Genomic DNA, 20,241 nt, shown 5'->3' with positions numbered 1-20,241 from the left:
AAAAGCCAAGCTTTTCTGTGACAAATTTACATACTGTTCTTAAAGTGTGGTTCTGCTCTGAAAAGTCTGTAAAAATGGCACCTCTGTATGTAACAGATGTCTGTCTTGTGTGAATTCAGTCTTATCTGTTCACATTAGTGGCAAAAGTGTACCTCTGCTGCTTTTTATTCCTGCTATTTCTTAACAGTGTTTGGTCTATGGTATTGTGGTAGTGATCTGAGAATTCTATTCCATCATGTGCATCACAAACATAAATTCCAGTGCATTTGTGCAATCTCATTCACAAATGGCATAATTTCATAGGTGTAAATGAGGTCCTAATTTGACCTACATAACTCCTTATTAGTGGTGGTGATGCCTGAAAGAAGAGACAATCCTGTGTGACTTTTCAGCCCTGCATGCTTAGCCTTGCCCCTCAAGTCGGAAAAAAGCATCTGTTGCTTGTAAACTGAGCCCTTTGGGTTTGGAAATTGTTGAGGTGATATACATGGAGCCACAATATCATCTGTAAATATTAAGGGGACCAATGAGAGCAGTCAGTCATCTGGAATTTTGGCCAAATGGTTGCTAATTTTATGGATTGAGCAAATGTAAATAGACTAACCTAAGCAGGAAAATTCTGCAGGGCAGTTTGTCCTAGTACAGTAGCAATTATGGAAGAGGACAGTAGACAGTGCCTATCCTGGGTCTTCGCAGTCCTCCCACCACTGCTAAAGGCTCAAATCCAGAGCCTCTCTTAGATATAACTGACCCACTTAAACCAAAGCTCTTGAGAGCCCAACTTATTCCAGGCCTTTATTTGCTCAAAAAAACTGGTTACGCTACTACTCTGAGAACACCACCAAGTCTCATAAGTGCCTGGGAATCTCTGCAGATCAGCCCTGTCCGCCTTTGATGAGGGAGAGCTGATTCTAATTAATAGGCTAGTGCTGAGCATTGCCCTTGGGCCCTACCCTAAGCATCACATAACTAGGCTTGGCAAAACTGAATTTTGATTTATTTGCAATTTTGATGGATATCATTGTCTATTTTTACACCTTTTTTCACTTAATTTCCTGAAACTGGATTTTTTTTTTTTTGAGGTGGTCAGATGGTAATTATTTAGTGATTGTAGATGACGATTCAAAAAATTAAAGCTTTATAACCCTTAAAACACCAATTGTCAACATCACATGTCAAAATATATAAAGTAAATATCTTTAAATCTAACTCTGTTCTTAAGTATATCTTTTTAGCCTAGCTGTAAATTTTGATTATTGGAAATATGTTTTTTGTGAATTTGTGCGTGTATGGTGAAATGGAGTTTACTGACATTTAATAATAAAAATAGGTAATTCTTCCACACCCCAAAGAAGAGGTGGGATGGGGGAGGGGAGTCTATGTCACAGCTGCCGAGACCTACTGCCCAAAGTTGTGATCCATTGAAAAACCACCATGGCCTGCTCCTGAATACTTATAGGGAGATGTAAAGTCAGCAGCCTGTCTTCATGTAGCTCCATTTGCAACATTTCAGACCAGCAAAGCCAAGTGAGATTGAGCAGAACCATATGGTTCACTGTCCAAAAAAAACCAAAAACCCATGATCCCACAGCAAGGCAAAACAAGAATCCAGAGTTCTGATGAGCTAAGAGTGTCGTGTACTGGTATCAGTAAAGCAAACCTATGAAGTCACCACCACAACACAACAGGAAGTAGAATGGGATTTGGGGGCATTCTGGAACAAAGCTGGAAAGGGGCCAGTTTCTGTCCTGCAAACTTTTTGTATGTGCAGCCTGCCGGGGGTATCAGGCCTTATCTTACAAAAGTACCTGGCTGTGAGGGCCAGTGCATCTTTACAAAGTCACACTTGAGAAGATAAAAATCTTCTTGGTAACTGCAATTCTTCTATTCCTGACACTTCTGCAGACTCTGTCAAAACTTATTCTATGCTTTTTTTTATGGTGGCCCAGAACGAGTCCAGGTCAGAAACTAGACTCAAGTGACGTTAACAGTCATTGTTACGTATTTGAGTTGACAATCTTAAGATGTGTGTGATTATGGTGGCCCCTTCCTGGGTTGCTGTGCTGCAGCAGGCCATGGCATTACCAGTGCACGTGCCTCAGTGTCCCCTTTTTGTTCTGGAGTCCCTAATAACTCCACGCTAGCTTTCCAAGTATAAATAGCCCTTTTCAGGGTTAATTTGTTACAAAAGTCTCAATCATAATCTAGAATTCCACAGCACAGACCAAACAGTACATTCAGTGATTCAAATTCTGACAGTCCAGTACAGGTTGGACGTCTCTCACCACAGTCCAGCACTCCAGTACAACTCCAGCATCTCTGGTCCCAGACCCTTTAGCTGGCATGCTTTTCTGCCCCATTTTCTTCCCAGATATGGTTCCAGCTCCTGCCCGGAAGCATCCGTGGGCTCACCCCTCCATTGTTCCTCAGCTTCTGCTCTCCAGCTCAAAGAGGTAGTAGACATCTGCCTCTGCTGCTCTCAGCCTTTGGCTCTCTGGCCTAGAGAGGTCTGTAGGTGACCCCACCTGTCCCCCCGGGACTGCCTACTTCTTACCTCTCCTTCAGGGGCATCACTTCCTTGAAGCTCTGCTCTTCTGAACTCTGTCATTCTCACTCCGGACTCTCTGTTCCGATCTCTCCTTGCCTTTGGGCTGTCTCTCCTGTGTAACTCCCAGAGGCAGCCCCACCCTCCACATTACACCAAACTAGGGTGAAGCTGGACTGGAACAGGAGAGCTGGGCCCAATTCCATTTAAGGGGCCCGCTACCCTGTTACCAGGGATATTTAGAAATACTATCTTTCCACAGTCACAGACCTTAAACATACAGGTCTACTGCATTGGCCCACTGATTTAGAGATTGTGCCATCCCTTCCTTTGGCTGTTATGAAGTCTAGGCAACTGTTGCCTTATGTCATCGTCACTTATAGCGTGCAGGTATAACTATTTTGTATACTAAATTATAAAAGTACTAAATACCGTTGTGTGTGTGGTGGTGGGGTGTGTGGGTTTTTATCCCTCAGTGCTAGTATAACTATATTATTCTGTCACTTCAAGTTCTTCCTATTCCTCAACCCCAGTTTCTTCAAGAAATGCATGGTATCTACCAGCCTATTCTAGCTGAGGAAAGGAGGAAATCTGAATTCTGTCAGACATGCTGTGACCTTGAGCGATTTGTTTAACCTCTGTGCCTTAGTTTCACCACCTTAAAAACAGAAATGATGCCTACCTACCTCACAGCAGTGTTGAGCTTAAGTCATCTTTGACATATGTGTGAGATGCTTTGAAATCCTTCAGGCGAACGCTCTAGTGTAAATTCACTATTTAACTAAATTTTGTGGGTATGTAAATTTCTCCAAATATCACAGTTTAAAAAGAGACTTTCACAAGTCTACTGGATTAGTTTATATTTTCTTGTATCTATCTATTTAATCAAGTATTCAGGTCTAGGGAATAGTAGGAAAATGTTTTGAATCTGATACAAATAATGCAAACCAGCACCCTCCCCTCCCCTTATCCAAATAAATAAACGTGTGTGTGTGTGTGGGGGGGGAAAATACAGGAATCATTCTGTATTTTCAGTAGACTGCTCCCAAGTGACGTCTTAAATTATTAGATTTCATCTTCATCTGTAGTTGGATATTCCACTTATTCAAATTCTTATTTCCAGTTGAACAAGTTAAGTATTTCCACACACTGTTACCCAACCAGTGCCACTAAAATGTCTAAATCTTTGTGAAAGATGCGTGCAATGGCATTTTATATACTGCTGATTTATTTTGGGGGGAAAACCCTTCTTAAAGCAGGTGAAAGGGAAAATATAGTATGTATGTACATGAGTACACTTTGCAGTTTCTACTTAATCTGCTTGGGCTCAAGATCTAGAAGTGACTGAAATTGACAATTTTAAATCTCGAACACTAATTTCACTGGCCCCATGCTGTGTTTAGAATGGGAAATCTTGGACTTGCATCAGTGCCCTGTCTACACACTTTAATTTTTAACTGAGTTTGAATCAGTTACTGAAATGCTTAGCTCGAAGTATGGCTTGGGTCCCTATTCCACATGGTTAATATTCAACTAGTAACTGTGACCGCTAATCACATGTCACCTTTGCCAGTGGCCTAGGCTGCAATAAGGCTATCTTCCTGTAACGTGGTCGTAACACTGTTGTTTTGTAATATGGACACATACATTCATTCTCTCCTCTTCCCTCCCCCAACCCCCCCCCCCCTCCCCCCCCCCCCCCCCCCCCCCAGTGATCAGGTCTTTGTGCACTATGACATCTCAGTGTTCATTGCTCTGTTTGCTGCTGGTGTTGCTTTGTGTGCATGTCCACTAGGCACTGTCTCCCCATTGAGGCATTCTAGGATAGCTGCCTAGCTGCATAGATGCAATGTGGTGGTTGCAGTTTTCAGAACATGGCTGATATGTGGTGGTGTTTTTAAAAAAATCAAAGTAGAAACTACTGTTGTGCCGACAGAACTCAGTAACCGTGTCAGATGAGCGTCATTATCTGGCTACAGAAACATAGTTGTAATTATAGCATAGCTGGGCTATGTGTCATAAATATGGTGCTCGGAAATAAGGTCTCACATTGTTTTTATGCACTTGCATGTTGTGGGCCTTTTTAAAGGTTCTGTTTTATTTGGACTGTTTCCCATCACTCTCCTTGTGCAAAGCTGTGCTAAAGTCTCAGATGGCATAGAGCCAGTATAATGATTTGACTTCACTCCATTGCCAGCCTCAGGCATAAGGGGCAGAGCTGGAGGAAACAGTATGGCCAGACTTTCTTACAGCCAGCTGATCTTTGGCTGATGGACCATTGGCAGTTGGCATAAATTTAGATTCACTCTCAGGTTCTTCTAACTCAGTGGTCTCCAACCTTTTTATGCACAAGATCACTTTTTTTGAATTTACATGTAACCCAGGATCTACCCTGCCCCTTCCCCGAGGTCCCACCCCACTCACTCCATCCTCCCTCTGTCGCTTGCTCTCCCCCACACTCACTCACTTTCACCTGGCTGGGGGAGGGGGTGCGGGCTCTGGGCTGGGGCCAAGGAGTTCGGAGTGTAGGAGGGGCTCCGGGCTGAGCCTGTGGCAGAGGGTTGAGGTGCAGGAGGGGGGTATGGGGTGCTGGTTCTGGGAGGGGGCTGGGGATTGGGGTGCAGGCTCCAGCTGGGTGGCATTTACCTCTGGCGGTGGTGCAGTGGGGTTAAGGCAGGCTCCCTGCCTGCCCCGGCCCCACGCCGCTCCCTGAAGCAGACAGTACACCCCTGCGGTCCCTAGGGGGGTGGTGGCATGTGGGGCCACGCACTGCCCCTACCTGCAGGCAATGCCGCCAGTTTCGTGTTCCCGGCCAATGGGAGCTGCAGGGGTGGTGCTTGCAGGCAGGAGCAGTGCATAGAGACCCCTGCCCTCCCCACAGGGCTCGCAGGGGCATGCTGGCCGCTTCTAGAAGCAGCACGGGGCCAGGGCAGGCAGGGAGCCTGCCTTAGTCCTGCTGCACCACCGGACTTTTAGCAGCCGGAGATCGCAATTGACGGTCCGAGGCTTCAGGATCAACCAGTCAATTGCGATCTGCCGGTTGATGACTACTGTTCTAACTTCTGCTGGGGATCAATGCAGTGCATGGACATACTCAGTCTTGGTAGAGAACAAAGGTGGCTTTAAATACCTTTTGCACTCCCTATTGTGATTTTTTTTTTTTGCCACGTGCTTCTCTGCCACAGGTCAGGATCTGATCCAAGATTTCTTAGTGCATTGCAGACTGTGCAGAGCCGTCATGCTTGCTTGAAGTCTGAACTGGAGATTCCTCTGTTCACACTCCCTTTAATGCTCTTAAAGGCTGAAAACTATTTCCCTGTTGACTTCTTTGATCCTTTTCTTTTCTTTTTTAATTTTGTAAAACTCCTATTTCCTTAAGCAGTTTAAAATCCTTCCTTCCTTCCTTGTTCAAAAAGCACTATTATCAACTACATCAGCATAGTTTTAACTGTGGCATTCTAACTGCTGCTGCAGAATGCAATTTGTGCAATTGTTACAAAAATATAATTTAAAACTGTTTTTCTTGGTCCATGCAAAATAATATGCTGTATGACAAGGAAAGTCTGTGATTCAGAATTTAAAACCTTTCTGACCCACAAGATAATCTGTGCTTCAGGTGTGGCTGGAACTATATTGTTACTAAAATGGGCAGGGTGTATCAAGAGTGAATAATGGGATTAGTTGAAGAGCAGTAAATTCAGAATAGAGCTTGATGCTTTCTTAACAGTTGCACCTTGTGTAGGAGATGTGAGACTTAATGCTAGACTAAATCCGTATTCTGTGGGCCATATCCTGATCCCCTTTGCCATCAGTGGTGGAACTTCTGTTGACTGTAGCTGAGACCTTGGCTACACTGGCGCTGTACAGTGCTGCAACTTGCTGCGCTCAGGGGTGTGAAAACGCCGCGCCCCCCCCCCCCCCGAGCGCAGCGAGTGTAGCGCTGTAAAGCGCCAGTGTAATCAGCGCCTGCAGCGCTGCACGCTACTCCCCTCGGAGAGGTGGAGTACATACAGCACTGCGAGAGAGCTCTTGAATTCCCCTTGAAGCCCCTTGAATTCCCAAGTGTAGCCAAGGCCTGAACCAGTATTTGGCCACATAATTATGGGGTGACTTTCTCCCTACTTTATGAGCAGAAAACCAGACTGAATTCTGCAATTCTCTTTTCAGCTCATATATGCTGTTAAACAAGTCAGGCTAGTTTTAAAGATGTAACTGAATGGAGAGTAGCTTTAATCAGCCAGTAGCTTTGTGCTGCAAGACTCTCTTCACAGCATCTCTAGCCTAGTAACTGAAATCTAACTGCTAAAATTGTATTAGCTCTTCTTAATGCAGCACTCAGTCTGATGGAAAGGATGAGGCTTGGGTAATTTTTTGCACGTGAGCTGTCAATTGCTAGGAAAAACGCATTCTGTAATCCATACAAGTTTGTCCTGTTTCCTGTCATCACTAAACAGCGCCTTGCCCCCTGAGCTCATAGTAGTGACTTTCATTATAAAAAGTGTGTGCATTTTTCAAGCTTGTCTTGTTTTTAAAATTGACTGACTGAGACTTTGCTTCTGCAAGGTTATTTTATGGGTATGAAAGTGCTGGAATTAATGTCTCTCTTCATATCCTGACTAGGATGTGGGGGGGACCCAACCTCAGTTGCCGTATAGGAGAGAGAGAACTGGAGGCAACCGAGAAACCACTCTAAGGGTATGTCTATACTACCTGCCGGATTGGCAGGCAGCAATCGATCCAGTGGGGGTTGATTTTATCGCATCTAGTCTAGACGTGGTAAATCGACCCCTGAGCACTCTCCCATCGACTCCGGTACTCCACCGGAGCGAGAGGCGCAGGTGGAGTCGACGGGGGAGGGTCAGCAGTCAACTCACTGCAGTGAAGACACCACGGTGAGTAGATCTGAGTACGTCGACTTCAGCTACGTTATTCACGTAGCTGAAGTTGTGTAACTTAGATCAACCCCCCCGCCCCTACCCTCCGCCCAGTGTAGACCAGGCATAAATCATGCTGTGTTAATTGGTCTCTGGCTTTTATTACCAGTGTATTCAGGATGTAGAGTATTGATGAAATTTACTAGGACTCTGTGTTGGATTTCTTGACTATACCTAAGTAAAGCACCAAATGGCTTTATTCAGTGTCTCATAATATTCATGGCAGGGAGACTGAGGGGGATGGACAGATGTTATAGAACAGCCCAAGGCAGCAGTATTACAGCTGCTGTAAATCAGGAAGCTTTGTGGCCACCCCATCTGTCTGAAAACTGGTCCCAGACTTTCCAGTGCTGTTATCTTCCTTTTTCTCTTTGCCCTCTTCCAAGATGCCGCTCCCCTATGCCTTACCACCTGCCTAGTTCAAGGGAAATTGGTGGCAAAAAGTAGCAAATCCGGGTGTTCCTGTGTAGCTTTCCTACCAGTTTTCTTGGGGAAGAGAAGCTTAGGTCCATCTACTCCTAGGAAATAGACCATCTTAACGTTCCATTGAGAATTGTTTTGTTGTCTTTACCTTGAGTAGTCTAACAAATTTAAACTACTGGTAGTTGTTTTAAAACCAGTTCAGTCTTTTTAAGGTGTCAGGGTGTGGGTAGGAATCTTCCCACTTCTCTAATAAAAATAAGTTTATTTTATTTCGTCACACTTTCTGTAGGTGCCAAACCCACTATAAACCCCTGCAACTTGACAAACCTGTTAAGATTTAAAAGGTCTGGGGGTAGTTGCCTCACTAAATGTGGGTTAAATCCCTGATTAACTTGTATCTGAAGATTTTTTGATAAATATATGGTGTATAGTCAACCTCGTTAGTTCTAAAAGGAAAATTCTACACTGACTTGTACCCCAGGCATCTCCATTACAACTCAAAGAAGCATTTGGCCTTTTTGTATTGCACTGGAGTCTTGTGGGCTTTCTTGGTACGCTGACTTGCTCAGCTTACATAGAAAATATGAGCTCTTGGCTTATACATAGGCATATTGTATTGAAAAGGATGCTGCCAAGATAGTAGGCCTAAAATTAGATGTACCTGTTCATTGTTTTTTCCTGCATATGTACTTGGGGATTGGATGCTTTTCCATGCCCACTCTGCTCTCTTATCATGTTGCTAGATTGGCAGCTCTGGGTACTGAAGCGTTCTTTTCATAAAGCTTACGTAATAAAGACAGTAGTAGTAAAATCTTTCCCAGACTGCTTACCAAAGTGCTGTAATCCTGTTCTGGAGTCTTTGTCCATTCAGTGCTTGGCTCTTTTTCTCTGGTTCTTTTTTTTGTTTTTTTTAAATGAAGTCTTCACATTGCATTAGCACCTTTCTGCTTTACTGTGTCAAAACACGGTTCTTGGGAGAAAGATGGTTGGTTGGTTGAAAGGCAAGTGTGGAGTGGACATGTTTTAGGCCTAACAGAGTATTGTTTGTGGTTGTTACTTTTGTGATGTCAATATCTGCCCACTGGAAACTAGACTGAAATTAAACTTGCTTCCCAAAGGCTTCTAAATAGCTACCAGGTGATCATAAAAGATTTTGATCACTTTGGATATCAGACTAAATGATCACAATGGTACCTTCTGGCTGTATTTATGAAAACTGGACTGAACACTACAAGAAGGACTTCTAACCTATACCAATCTCTTGACCCAACCAGGGTTCATGTGTATTGTAACTTAGAAAAATCCTGTTAGCTAAGGATAAAGCTGGAACAGATTTACCTCTTTGACTTAGTGTAACACTATTGACCAGTTGCCTGGTAGGGTTTTTAAACATCCCCTGAATTGTACAGTAGTGATCAGTTTTAGAACTGCGATAATGGACCAGATGGATTTTTTTCTTTTAGATTGGTGTGGTCTTGTACTTCTTATGTTCCTAATTGTGAGCAACAAACCATTTTGACCCTAGGGGTGTGGGGGGGGAGGTGAGGGGGGGGTTGGTTGCCCATCTGAGAAACTGGAATTTTTACATACAGCCCTTGTTTTATAGGGACTAAGTTTGACCTCCCCCGCCCCCATCACATTCTCTATCCCCTTTCCAGTCACCAAAATATTCAGGAGGAAGCTTTAAAACTACAGTACAACAGATATCTGAGAGTCATGCCTGTGGCATTTGGAACTAAATATAGTGAAAGTGCAGACTTTGTTCAGAGTAACTTACATATGATGGCCTCTGCTTAAACCTTCATTCGCTTTTAATCTTCTGTTGCAGTTAGAAAATTCATCCTCCAGATGGCAGTAAGGTAATCCAAACTGGTAAACCTTCAAACATCTGTCAAATAGATGTAGGTATAGTAGAGTGCTTAAAAGCTTATATGTCCAAAATACATGTTTCACTCTGGAGATGAATTATCAGTAAATGTATGAGCACCTTGATTCTTATGTCCAAGATATCTTTCTATAGGTAGAATATCAGAAATTGTTTGTTTTGCTTTGAGAGTTTAGTACCCAGTAAAACCTAATAAATAGTCTATAACAGCCAATCAACCAACATCTTGATTAATTTCACAGGGTCGTTTGCATGAGTTACCAATTTAAATGATATTTTACCTTTAAAGTAATTACTTAATACGTTAGTTATATTAGACCCCAAAAATAACTATTGTGGTTAACTACCAATAAAGAGGATTTCTAGTACAATATATTTCAGCTTAGTAGTTCATTATTCAACACTTGAGTTAACATTCATTTTCAGTAAACCTTGTCTGTATGTCTTAGGACACCATGTTCTCAAGAGGATATTTAATGTGACTTGGGCCACAGAAGCTGTCTCTCTCAAACTTGCCAGCAGGTGGCATTTGTTCACAAATTATGCTGTTGGTTCAGGATTTTTTTCTTAGAACTTTCTCTACATCTGTTCTGTTTAACTTGATTAAATTTTAAAACCATTAAGTTCTTTTTTTATATCAGTAGCTTGTATACTTGAATTTTTGTGTAATTTAAATTCGCTTACAAACTTCCCGAAAGCTTATTTGTGTTATGCAAGTTTTTTTATTTAAAAAACAACAAAAACAAAAAAAATTTGCACAATCATTTTTTTCCAAAATATTTAAGTACTTTCTATATTATGAGGGTAGAAAGAAAATTATCAGTCACTTTAACAATACTGAATATTGGAATGTATATATTTAAAGATAAACAAATGCAATATAATGATTCACTGAGGACTCTTTAAAAATCACTCAACTGCTAATGTTTTTTAAAATGTTTCAGTAAGGGATTCTCACTCTTTTTATTTTATGTGATTGGATAAACACCTTGCTATAATATTTAGTTTATATAATAAATGTCTTGTAGACTTTGAATGTATAATGCCATGAATCTTTATTTTTCCTGTTCTTAATCACTAATAAAAGAAACAGTAAAAGCCATCTTTCTCAAACTCACTTTATCTAAATTTTGCAATTTTTCTTTAGTTCCTTAAAACACACTAAATTACATATCATGAAATCATCAAATCCAGAGCTCTTCCTACATCATATTTTCTGCTGCCTAGATGGCTGCACTAGACTGCATGGGGATAAATGTGTTTTGGGGAGACAAGTAACAGTTGACTGAGGGTATGCAAATATAGATTCTCCCTATTAAATACTCTCCCTGTCTTGGCCTTCTAAAAATGTGCCACTGTGGAATTGGACTAGTGATCACATTGCAAATTAACATTTTAAATTAAAGCTCTTATTTCATTTTCTCCTCTTTCTCCCCCCCGCCCTTCCCCCCGACACATTAACTTTAAAAGGAAAGCTTGGGTGCATCTTCATTTTGCTAATTCAGAGCTGAGATACATTTTATGTAACAAGCTTAAAACTTGGCATGGGGCTTTGAGTTACTCATTGTATCACATAAGAAAATGAATTTTTAAAGCATTTGAACCAAATGTATAAATCAAACTTCAAACGTAACCCTCGATATTCATTTTGTATCAGTACTACTTTAAGCTTAGGCATTTTTTTTGTGAGATGTTGTGTCACTAACATACTAGTTATGAATATTTATACACATGTCAATATTGTGTCAGTCTTTCAGATGTTTGTCTGATATAGCACACACAGGATGAATAAATCAGTACACAGTTTTTTATTCTTGAAATTAATTGTAGATAAATTTGAGTTAAGGAGTCTGGCTTAAACTACCTTCATCCTTACATCACCACTTTCTGCCTAGATATTTCAGCATGTTGTGTTCCTTTTTAATATAACCTAGGATTTAATTTAGGCTTCTTGAAAATCACATTTTGCTTGGCCTATCACAGTTGTACATACACTTTTTGTCAACAAGTGTATATGTTAGAGTTGTCAAGCAAAAATGCATAAAACTAAAGGGGGAAATATATCTAACTGGGTCATTAAAATCTCTTCCTTTTCACTAACAGCTGCAGAAATACAAAGAATACTGCATCAACTTGGAACACCACAAGACACGCCTGAATTGAGGCAACAGCTGTAAGTACTTTACATGAAGATCTCTCATTTCATGATATTGTAAATACTGCCTCAATAGGTGACCTTGATTTTAGCCAAGTGCTCAGCTTTGTTGGGGATGGGATGGTGAAAGTAGAACAGAAGTATTAAAGCTTAAACATGAAAAAATTAATTATCTGAGGTATCTTTGTAACCTACAGGATCTTGCCATGCTAACCTATCTGACTGGCAGTTCTCAGTACTTCTGCTGCACATGTGCTGTGTTAAATGTAAACACAGACAAACTGACAGCACTGGAAGGTACTAATTTGGCTCTAGGGATTCAAAAACCTCCAGAACATTCTTTTTGTAGAGCACTCAACGTGGTACGGTCTGGAGAGGGAGGTGCTTTTGTGGGGTACTGCAAGAAGGCAAAGTGAGACTGTTAAACAACGCTAACCACCGTATCAAGTGAAATTACAAGATGAACATATGCCAAAAATACTAGAGAAAGCAGAAGTGAAATAAGGCCAGTTGTCAGAAGTTACACTGTAGTTCAGCCCTCTGAATGTGGGCTTTCATTCGTGTCCCATTGAAGGAGACTACTAGCCGCTCTGTTTCCCAATACAGAGGCTCATTCGACTTGGACCAAACTCTTCTACCACTTTTATTCTTTAATCCTAACACAGATATGCACAGGCTGCATGTGCTGCATGAACTCATTGAGTGAGAAAGTTGGCAGACTTTTCTCTGTGGCTGTTAATATAGCACAGTAGCCATTGAATGGAAGGAGGGAAATGTATATTAGACCAGGCTTGTCACATTCATTCTGGGCAGGATGACAAATTACTCTGAACTAGGACTACAAAATTGGTGACATACTACCCTGGATCCACAATGGATTTCCTACTGATGACAGTGATTGAAAGTAAACTCTAGCACTTATACAGTAACTAAACTTTGAGTTTAGTTAAGTTCCTCTTGCACTTGGCATCATTCAGCATGGAGTGGGTGGGGGGGGGAGATGCTGCTAGGCATTCTAGTGCTGCTTCCTGTTTTTTAGCCATTTGCACATAGGATTGTAGTGATTATACACCTCTACCTTGACATAACACGACCCGATATAACACGAATTCGGATATAACGCAGTAGAGCAGTGCTCCGGTGGGGCAGGGCTGTGCACTCCGGCGGATCAAAGCAAGTTCGCTATAACGCGGTTTCACCTATAACGCGGTAAGATTTTTTTTTTTTTTTTGGCTCCCGAGGACAGCGTTATATCGAGGTAGAGGTGTATATTGAAAATTAGGCACATAATTGCATACCTACACTAGTTGAAAATCTGATCCTGGCTAGTATGGTTTGATCAGATTATGCCAGTGGTCCCCAAACTCTTTACCTCGTGCCCTCCCCTTATCCCTATCTGTGCCCCCCGAGCCAGGGCCAGGAGCAGAGACGCGGCTCTGGGAGGGAAGGGAGGTGGACCGGGGTTAGGTGGCCAAGGCTGGGGCCCTGGCTGAGGGCAGGGCTGTGAGGGCTGGCCCGGGCCCCAGCTGTGCGCCCCGCCCCCCCCGAACATTCCTCCACACCCTTACGCACAGTGTCCCACACTTTGGGGACCTCTACTTATGCAATGTTTTGTTTGGATTGAGGGTAAACTGACTACAACTACATCTACAAAACCAACGTTAATCTGGTGCGGTACGGGGGGCGGGAATTTGAATGTATACCAGAGGAGTCATGTTCTGTTCCCTAAAAACTGAGGAAGCCATGTGCCTTTTGTTGTACAGATTTGCAATTGGGAATACATTTAGGTCTCTGGCGGCTTCTAAATGTCCAGGAAAATGATATTGTGGCAGGTGTTTAAAATATCTACTCTTTGGGATGGGTCTGACATGCTTCATGTTTTCCTGTTTGTGAGTCATTCTGCAGAATCTAAGCTTTCTTTTTTAAAAGAACAATTGACTGTGAAGATCACTTTCCAGTCACGTTTGAATGGTTGACGTAAGCAGTGCTGTTTTCCTCAGTCTCCAGATAGACAAGGCCTCTGTCACAATTTCAGTCTACACTGCCACTTTCCAGCGCTACAACATTCTCGGTCAGGGGTGTGAAAAAACTCCCCCCGAGCACTGCAAGTTTCAGCGCTGTAAAGCGCCAGTGTAGACAGTACACCAGCGCTAGGAGTCGTGCTCCCAGGACTAGTAGCTACTCCCCTCATGTGGGTGGTGCTGGGAGAGCTCTCTCCCAGTGCTGGTGCCACGACTACACAGCCACGTTAAAGTGCTGCCACAGCAGCCCTTTGACGTTGCTGGTGAAGACCTACCCTGAGAGGTGGGAACTCCTGGCCTCTATTATCTCATTGGAATTGGAAGGAAATAGAAAAGGAAAGTAAGGAGAGTTACAGGCATGGAAAAGGCAACGAAGGAAAGGAGGATGAGGAAGGCAGAGTAACAGCACAGCTATTTATGCCCTTTAACAGTGAGTATGTTTCTTCACTAAAAGATACTGAACAAATAATACAAGTTTAGTTTCCACATAAGACACATCCTCCCCTTTTATTGGTACAAATCTCCCATTGACATCAGGAAGAAATTTGCTATAGATTGAGTGGGTGGGCATTGTCCTAAATTTACACCTGAGCCAAAGATCACTATTTAAAAAATGAAAGTTTGACTGCTTGGTTTATCAAAAAAGGAAACTAAGTTTTTCTGATCTTCTCTTTTTAGAGGGTGTCTGAAGTCTGCTATATGTATACTTCATTGTTCAGGGGCCACCGCAAAAGCATCTTGATTCATTTAATTGACGAGGCTGCAACTTGCTTTTTATTTTTCTACAAATATTTTTGCCTACAGATATTTCCAAAAATGGCTCTGGTATTTGTAACTTTTTCTGTACAATAGCCAGTGGCCCTCTTGTGGCCGATTCCACTGCTATATCACTAAGGGTATGTCTACACTACGGGATTAATCCGAATTTATATAATTCGAATTTGGGAAACAGATTGTATAAATTCGATGGTATGCGGCCACACTAAGCACATTAATTCGGCGGTGTGCGTCCATGTACCAGGGCTAGCGTTGATTTCTGGAGCATTGCACTGTGGGTAGCTATCCCATAGTTCCCGCAGTCTCCTCCGCCCATTGGAATTCTGGGTTGAGATCCCAATGCATAATGGGGCCAAAAACATTGTCGCGGGTGGTTCTGGGTGTATCCTCCCCCCTCTCCAGGAAGCAATGGCAGACAACCGTTTCGCGCCTTTTTCCTGGGTGAACAGTGCAGACGCCATACCACGGCAAGCATGGAGCCCGCTCAGCTCAAGACAGCAGTCATGAACATTGTAAATACCTCGCGCCTTATCGTGCAGTTTATGCTGAACAAGAACCTGGAAAACCAGGCGGCGAGGAGCAGGCTACAGCAGCGCGGCGACGAGAGTGATGAGGATATAGACATGGAATTCTATCGAACCGCGGGACCCGGTGCTTTGGAGATCATGCTGTTAATGGGGCAGGTTATAGGCATGGAACGCCGATTCTGGGCCCGGGAAACAAGCACAGACTGGTGGGACCGCATAGTGTTGCAGGTGTGGGACGATTCCCAGTGGCTGCGGAACTTTCGCATGCATTAGGGCACTTTCATGGAACTTTGTGACTTGCTTTCCCCTGCCCTGAAGCGCCAGAATACCAGGATGAGAGCAGCCCTCACAGTTGAGAAGCGAGTGGCAATAGCCCTGTGGAAGCTTGCAACGCCAGACAACTACTGGTCAGTCGGGAATCAATTTGGAGTGGGCAAATCTACTGTGGGGGCTGCTGTGATGCAAGTAGCCAAAGCAATCACTGAGGTGCTGCTACACAAGCTAGTGACTCTGGGAGATGTGCAGGTCATAGTGGATGGCTTTGCTGCAATGGGATTCCCTAACTGTGGTGGGGCGATAGATGGAACCCACATCCCTATCTTGGGACCGGAGCACCAGGGTACCCAGTACATAAACCGCAAGGGGTACTTTTCAATGGTGCTGCAAGCACTTGTGGATCACAAGGGACGTTTCACCAACATCAACGCGGGCTGGCCGGGAAGGGTTCATGATGCTCGCGTCTTCAGGAACACTACTCTGTTTAAAGGGCTGCAGCAAGGGACTTACTTCCCGGACCAGAAAATGACCGTTGGGGATGTTGAAATGCCAATAGTTACTCTTGGAGACCCAGCCTACCCCTTAATGCCATGGCTCATGAAGCCATACACAGGCTGCCTGGACAGAAGTCAGGAGCTGTTTAACTACAGGCTGAGCAAGTGCAGAATGGTGGTAGAATGTGCATTTGGCCGTTTAAAAGGTCGCTGGCGATCGCTACTAACTCGCTCTGACCTCAGCCAAAGAAATCTCCCCATTGTTATTTCTGCTTGCTGTGTGCTCCACAATCTCTGTGAAAGTAAGGGGGAGACCTTTATGGCAGGGTGGGAGGCTGAGGCAAATCGCCTGGCTGCTGATTACGCGCAGCCAGACACCAGGGCGATTAGAAGAACACACCAGGAAGCGCTGTGCATCAGAGAAGCTTTGAAAAGCAGTTTCATGACTGGCCAGGCTACAGTGTGAAATTTCTGTTTGTTTCTCCCTTCATGAAAACCAGCCCCCTTTATTGACTCACTCATTCTCTGTAAGCAACCCACCCTCCCCCTTCCCCCAGCTTTCTTTCAAAGGAAATAAAGTCACTGTCGTTTAAAAATCATGTATTCTTTATTAAGTGATTATAAACATAGGGAGAGAACCAAGAAGGTAATCTGGGTGAGGTTTGGGAGGAGGATAGGAGGGAAGTAAAAGGCCACTTAACAAATTCAATATAATGACAGCCTTTTGGTTGGGCTGTCCACTGGGGTGGAGTGGGAGGGTGCACGGAGCCTCCCCCCCCCGCGTTCTTACACGTCTGGGTGAGGGGGATATGGAACATGGTGAGGGGGGAGGGAGGTTATACAGCGGCTGCAGCGGCACTCTGTCATCCTGCTGCCGTTCCTGAAGCTCCACCAGACGCCGGAGCATGTCCGTTTGCTCACGCAGCAGCCCCAGCGTTGCAGCCTGCCACCTCTCATCTCGAGCGTCCCTCAAGACCTCACGTTCACTGGCATCTTTCCTAAATTTAGATAGTGTCTTTCCACTCATTCAAATGAGCTCTTTCATTGCGGGTGGATTCCATTATTTCTGTGAACATGTCGTCTCGCGTCCTCTTTCTACGCCGCCTTATCTGAGATAGCCTTCGGGACGGAGGAGGGAGGCTTGAAAAATTTGCAGCTGCTGGAGGGAGGGTTGAAAGAAAGGAGAGAAGTTTTTAAACTGATACAATTTACAGAACAATGCTTATACTCTTTCATGGTGAAAAACACTATTCACATTACATAGCACATGTGATTTCAGTACAAGGTCGCATTTTCCATCTTAATATTGAGTGCCTGTGGCTTTGGTGTTAAAGATCACAGATGCAGGTCCGGGCAAAAGAATTCAGCTTGCAGGCAGCCATGGTAAGCCATTGTCTTTCGGCTTCTGCGCCCTCCTTTCCCACATACCAAGCAAAGCCTGTTGACTGCTGCAGTTTTCCTGTTAACCTTCAGCAGCAGAAAACAAACTAACGCCCTCACCATCCAATTCTCTGGGATGATCGCTTTATCCCTCCCCCCACCGCATGGCAGGTATCAGGGAAGATCCCTGCAGAAACCAAACTAACCCCCCCTGCTAGCCAAACGCGAAAAGCTCAGGGCCAATTCCCCCCCCCCTGTGCTTGGCTAACTGCAGGGAAGGATTTCTTTTCAGCCACAGGCAAACAGCTCAATAGGAACGGCCACCTCTGTCCCCTTAATTAAGTTCCCGTATTTCAACCAGGTTACCATGAGCGATATCACTCTCCTGAGGATTACACAGCAAGATAAAGAACGGATGTTGCTTGAATGCCAGCAAACACCGGGACCATACACTGCCAGGCTTTGTCAGGCAATGATACCAGATTACTTGCTGCAAGCATGGCGTGGTCAAGTGTCCTACCATGGAGGACGGAATAAGGCTGCACTGCCCAGAAACCTTGTGGCAAGGCTTTTGGAGTACCTCCAGGAGAGCTTCATGGAGATGTCCCTGGAGGATTTCCGCTCCATCCCCAGACACGTTAACAGACTTTTCCAGTAGCTGTACTGGCCGCGAATGCATCCCAAGTCCTCAGGGCAAATTAATCATTAAAAAACGCTTGCTTTTAAACCATGTTTTATATTTTAAAAGGTAAACTCACCTGAGGTCCCTTCCATGGGGTCATGGTCTTAGCTACTGGCTTGGGAGGCGTGGGAGGGTACTTCAGTCAGGCTGAGAAAAAGATCCTGGCTGTTGGGGAGAACGGAGTGCTGGGTGCTCTCTGCAAGCTCGTCCTCCTCCTCCTCCTCTTCCCCATCCGCAGAATCCTCAGGTGTAGCTGATGAGACTATCCCCGACCCGGAATCCACGGTCACAGGTGGGGTAGTGGTGGCGGCCCCCCCTAGAATTGCATGCAGCTCGGCGTAGAAGCGGCATGTCCGCGGCTCTGACCCGGAGCGACCGTTTGCCTCCTTTGTTTTTTGATAGGCTTGTCTGAGCTCCTTGACTTTCACGCGGCACTGATCTGAGTCCCTATTGTGGCCTCTCTCCATCATGCCCTTGGAGATTTTTTCAAAAGTTTTGGCATTTCGTCTTTTCAAACGAAGTTCTGCTAGCACTGAATCCTCTCCCCATATAGCAATCAGATCCAGTACCTCCCGTGCGGTCCATGCTGGTGCTCTTTTTCGATTATCAGCCTGCATGGTTACCTGTGCTGATGAGCTGAGGTATCTGTGGTCACCTGTGCTCTCCACGCTGGGCAAACAGGAAATGAAATTCAAATTTTCCTGGGGCTTTTCCTGTCTACCTGGCCAGTGCATGCGAGTTCAGATTGCTGTCCAGAGCGGTCACAATGGTGCACTCTGGGACAGCTCCCGGAGGCCAATACCATCGAATTGCGGCCACACTAACCCTAATTCGAATTGACAAAATCGATTTTGGCGCTACTCCGCTCGTCGGGATGGAGTACAGAAATCGATTTTAAGAGCCCTTTATTTCGAAATAAATGGCTCCACTGTGTGGACGGGTGCAGGGTTAATTCGATTTAACGCTGCTAAATCCGAATTAAAGTCATAGTGTAGACCAGGCCTAATTTAACATCATTTCTTTCAGAGTCTGTGTCTCATCCAACACCCTTCTGAGTGATCAGTTCACAGATATTATAGTGATGAATAGAAATGCCTATAAATAAATATTTAGTAAGATAATTGGTAACTTTCTTCTAAAAATACTGCTCCTGAGCATCCATGAAATTGTTCCAGCAAAATAATCCAGTGGCTATAATACAGACTTTGTGTTTGGTTTAGGCAGCAGAAGCAGCAGCATACAAACCAGCTTGCCAAAGAAACTGACAAGAACATTAAAGAGTTTGGGTCTCTGCCTGCAACAAGTGAACAGGTATAAAAATGAAGAACATGGATCATTTGAACATAATGTTGGCTGATGTAAAGTATCTGAATGGCTTCAGTTACGTATTCATATTATTGCTGTCGTTACTAGATGTTGACAACATCCAAGTGAGGTCTGTGTTCAAAACGAATGTTCAGTGCTATGTAGAAGTCACTTAATAGGCCTCAAGTGCAGTAAAATGCAGAATAGTTTTCTGTAAGCAATTGCTCCTACAGTGTATCAGAACTAAAGCACTCTGACAAGAATTGCTACCAACCTGGTAATTACTATTGCTGCTGATGGTGTGTTATTGTGACTTGTAGGATTAAGAGATTTAAAATGAGTGAGTATGGTCAACAGATTATAACTATTTAATCACTTCTGTCTCATTCATGTTTGCTGCTTAAACTTTGCACTTGGTACATAAATACCTCTAGACCCAAAAAAGGAAAAAAAATTTGAAGTGCCTCTTTTGCTTGACCCTAGAGTTTGAAAGTTTGTGGTAAGAAACTCAACCATGTTGTTTGACCAGACTGTTCCCTCCCACCCTTGTTCATGACTCCAAGATGGAAAAGTGGAGGTGATTGACTAAGGGCAAGTTGTAGCTCTTAGATCACATTGCAAATTCAAAGGGAGTGTCAATGTGGATGGGGAAATCTAGAGGAAATTCTCTCATGACCTGACCTTGTCCATTCTCAATAGGAGTAAAAATTGGAAATTGATGTTTTTGTAAAAACATGATTACAAGGTCATTTCTCCTCTCAGGTACAGTTCAGGGCATACCTTCAGCACTTCTGTCTTATAATTAAATCAGTGAGTTTCCCCTCCTCCCCTGATGCT

At 43.8% G+C, this 20,241-nt stretch overlaps 1 protein-coding gene across 1 annotated transcript in view; it reads left to right on the top strand.

Annotated features, from left to right (window-relative positions):
- The window catches only part of STX7 (syntaxin 7), a 48,784-nt gene that overhangs the window by 17,184 nt on the left and 11,359 nt on the right, over positions 1-20,241 (top strand). The window contains exons 3-4 of the mRNA XM_065401035.1: positions 11,891-11,960; positions 19,320-19,410. Of these exons, the coding sequence (XP_065257107.1) occupies positions 11,891-11,960; positions 19,320-19,410 (161 nt within the window). The remainder of the gene's footprint in view (positions 1-11,890; positions 11,961-19,319; positions 19,411-20,241) is intronic.

This window comes from Emys orbicularis, chromosome 3, assembly GCF_028017835.1.
Source record: "Emys orbicularis isolate rEmyOrb1 chromosome 3, rEmyOrb1.hap1, whole genome shotgun sequence".
NCBI lineage: Eukaryota > Metazoa > Chordata > Testudines > Emydidae > Emys > Emys orbicularis.
This window is presented reverse-complemented; position numbering and strand designations above follow the sequence as displayed.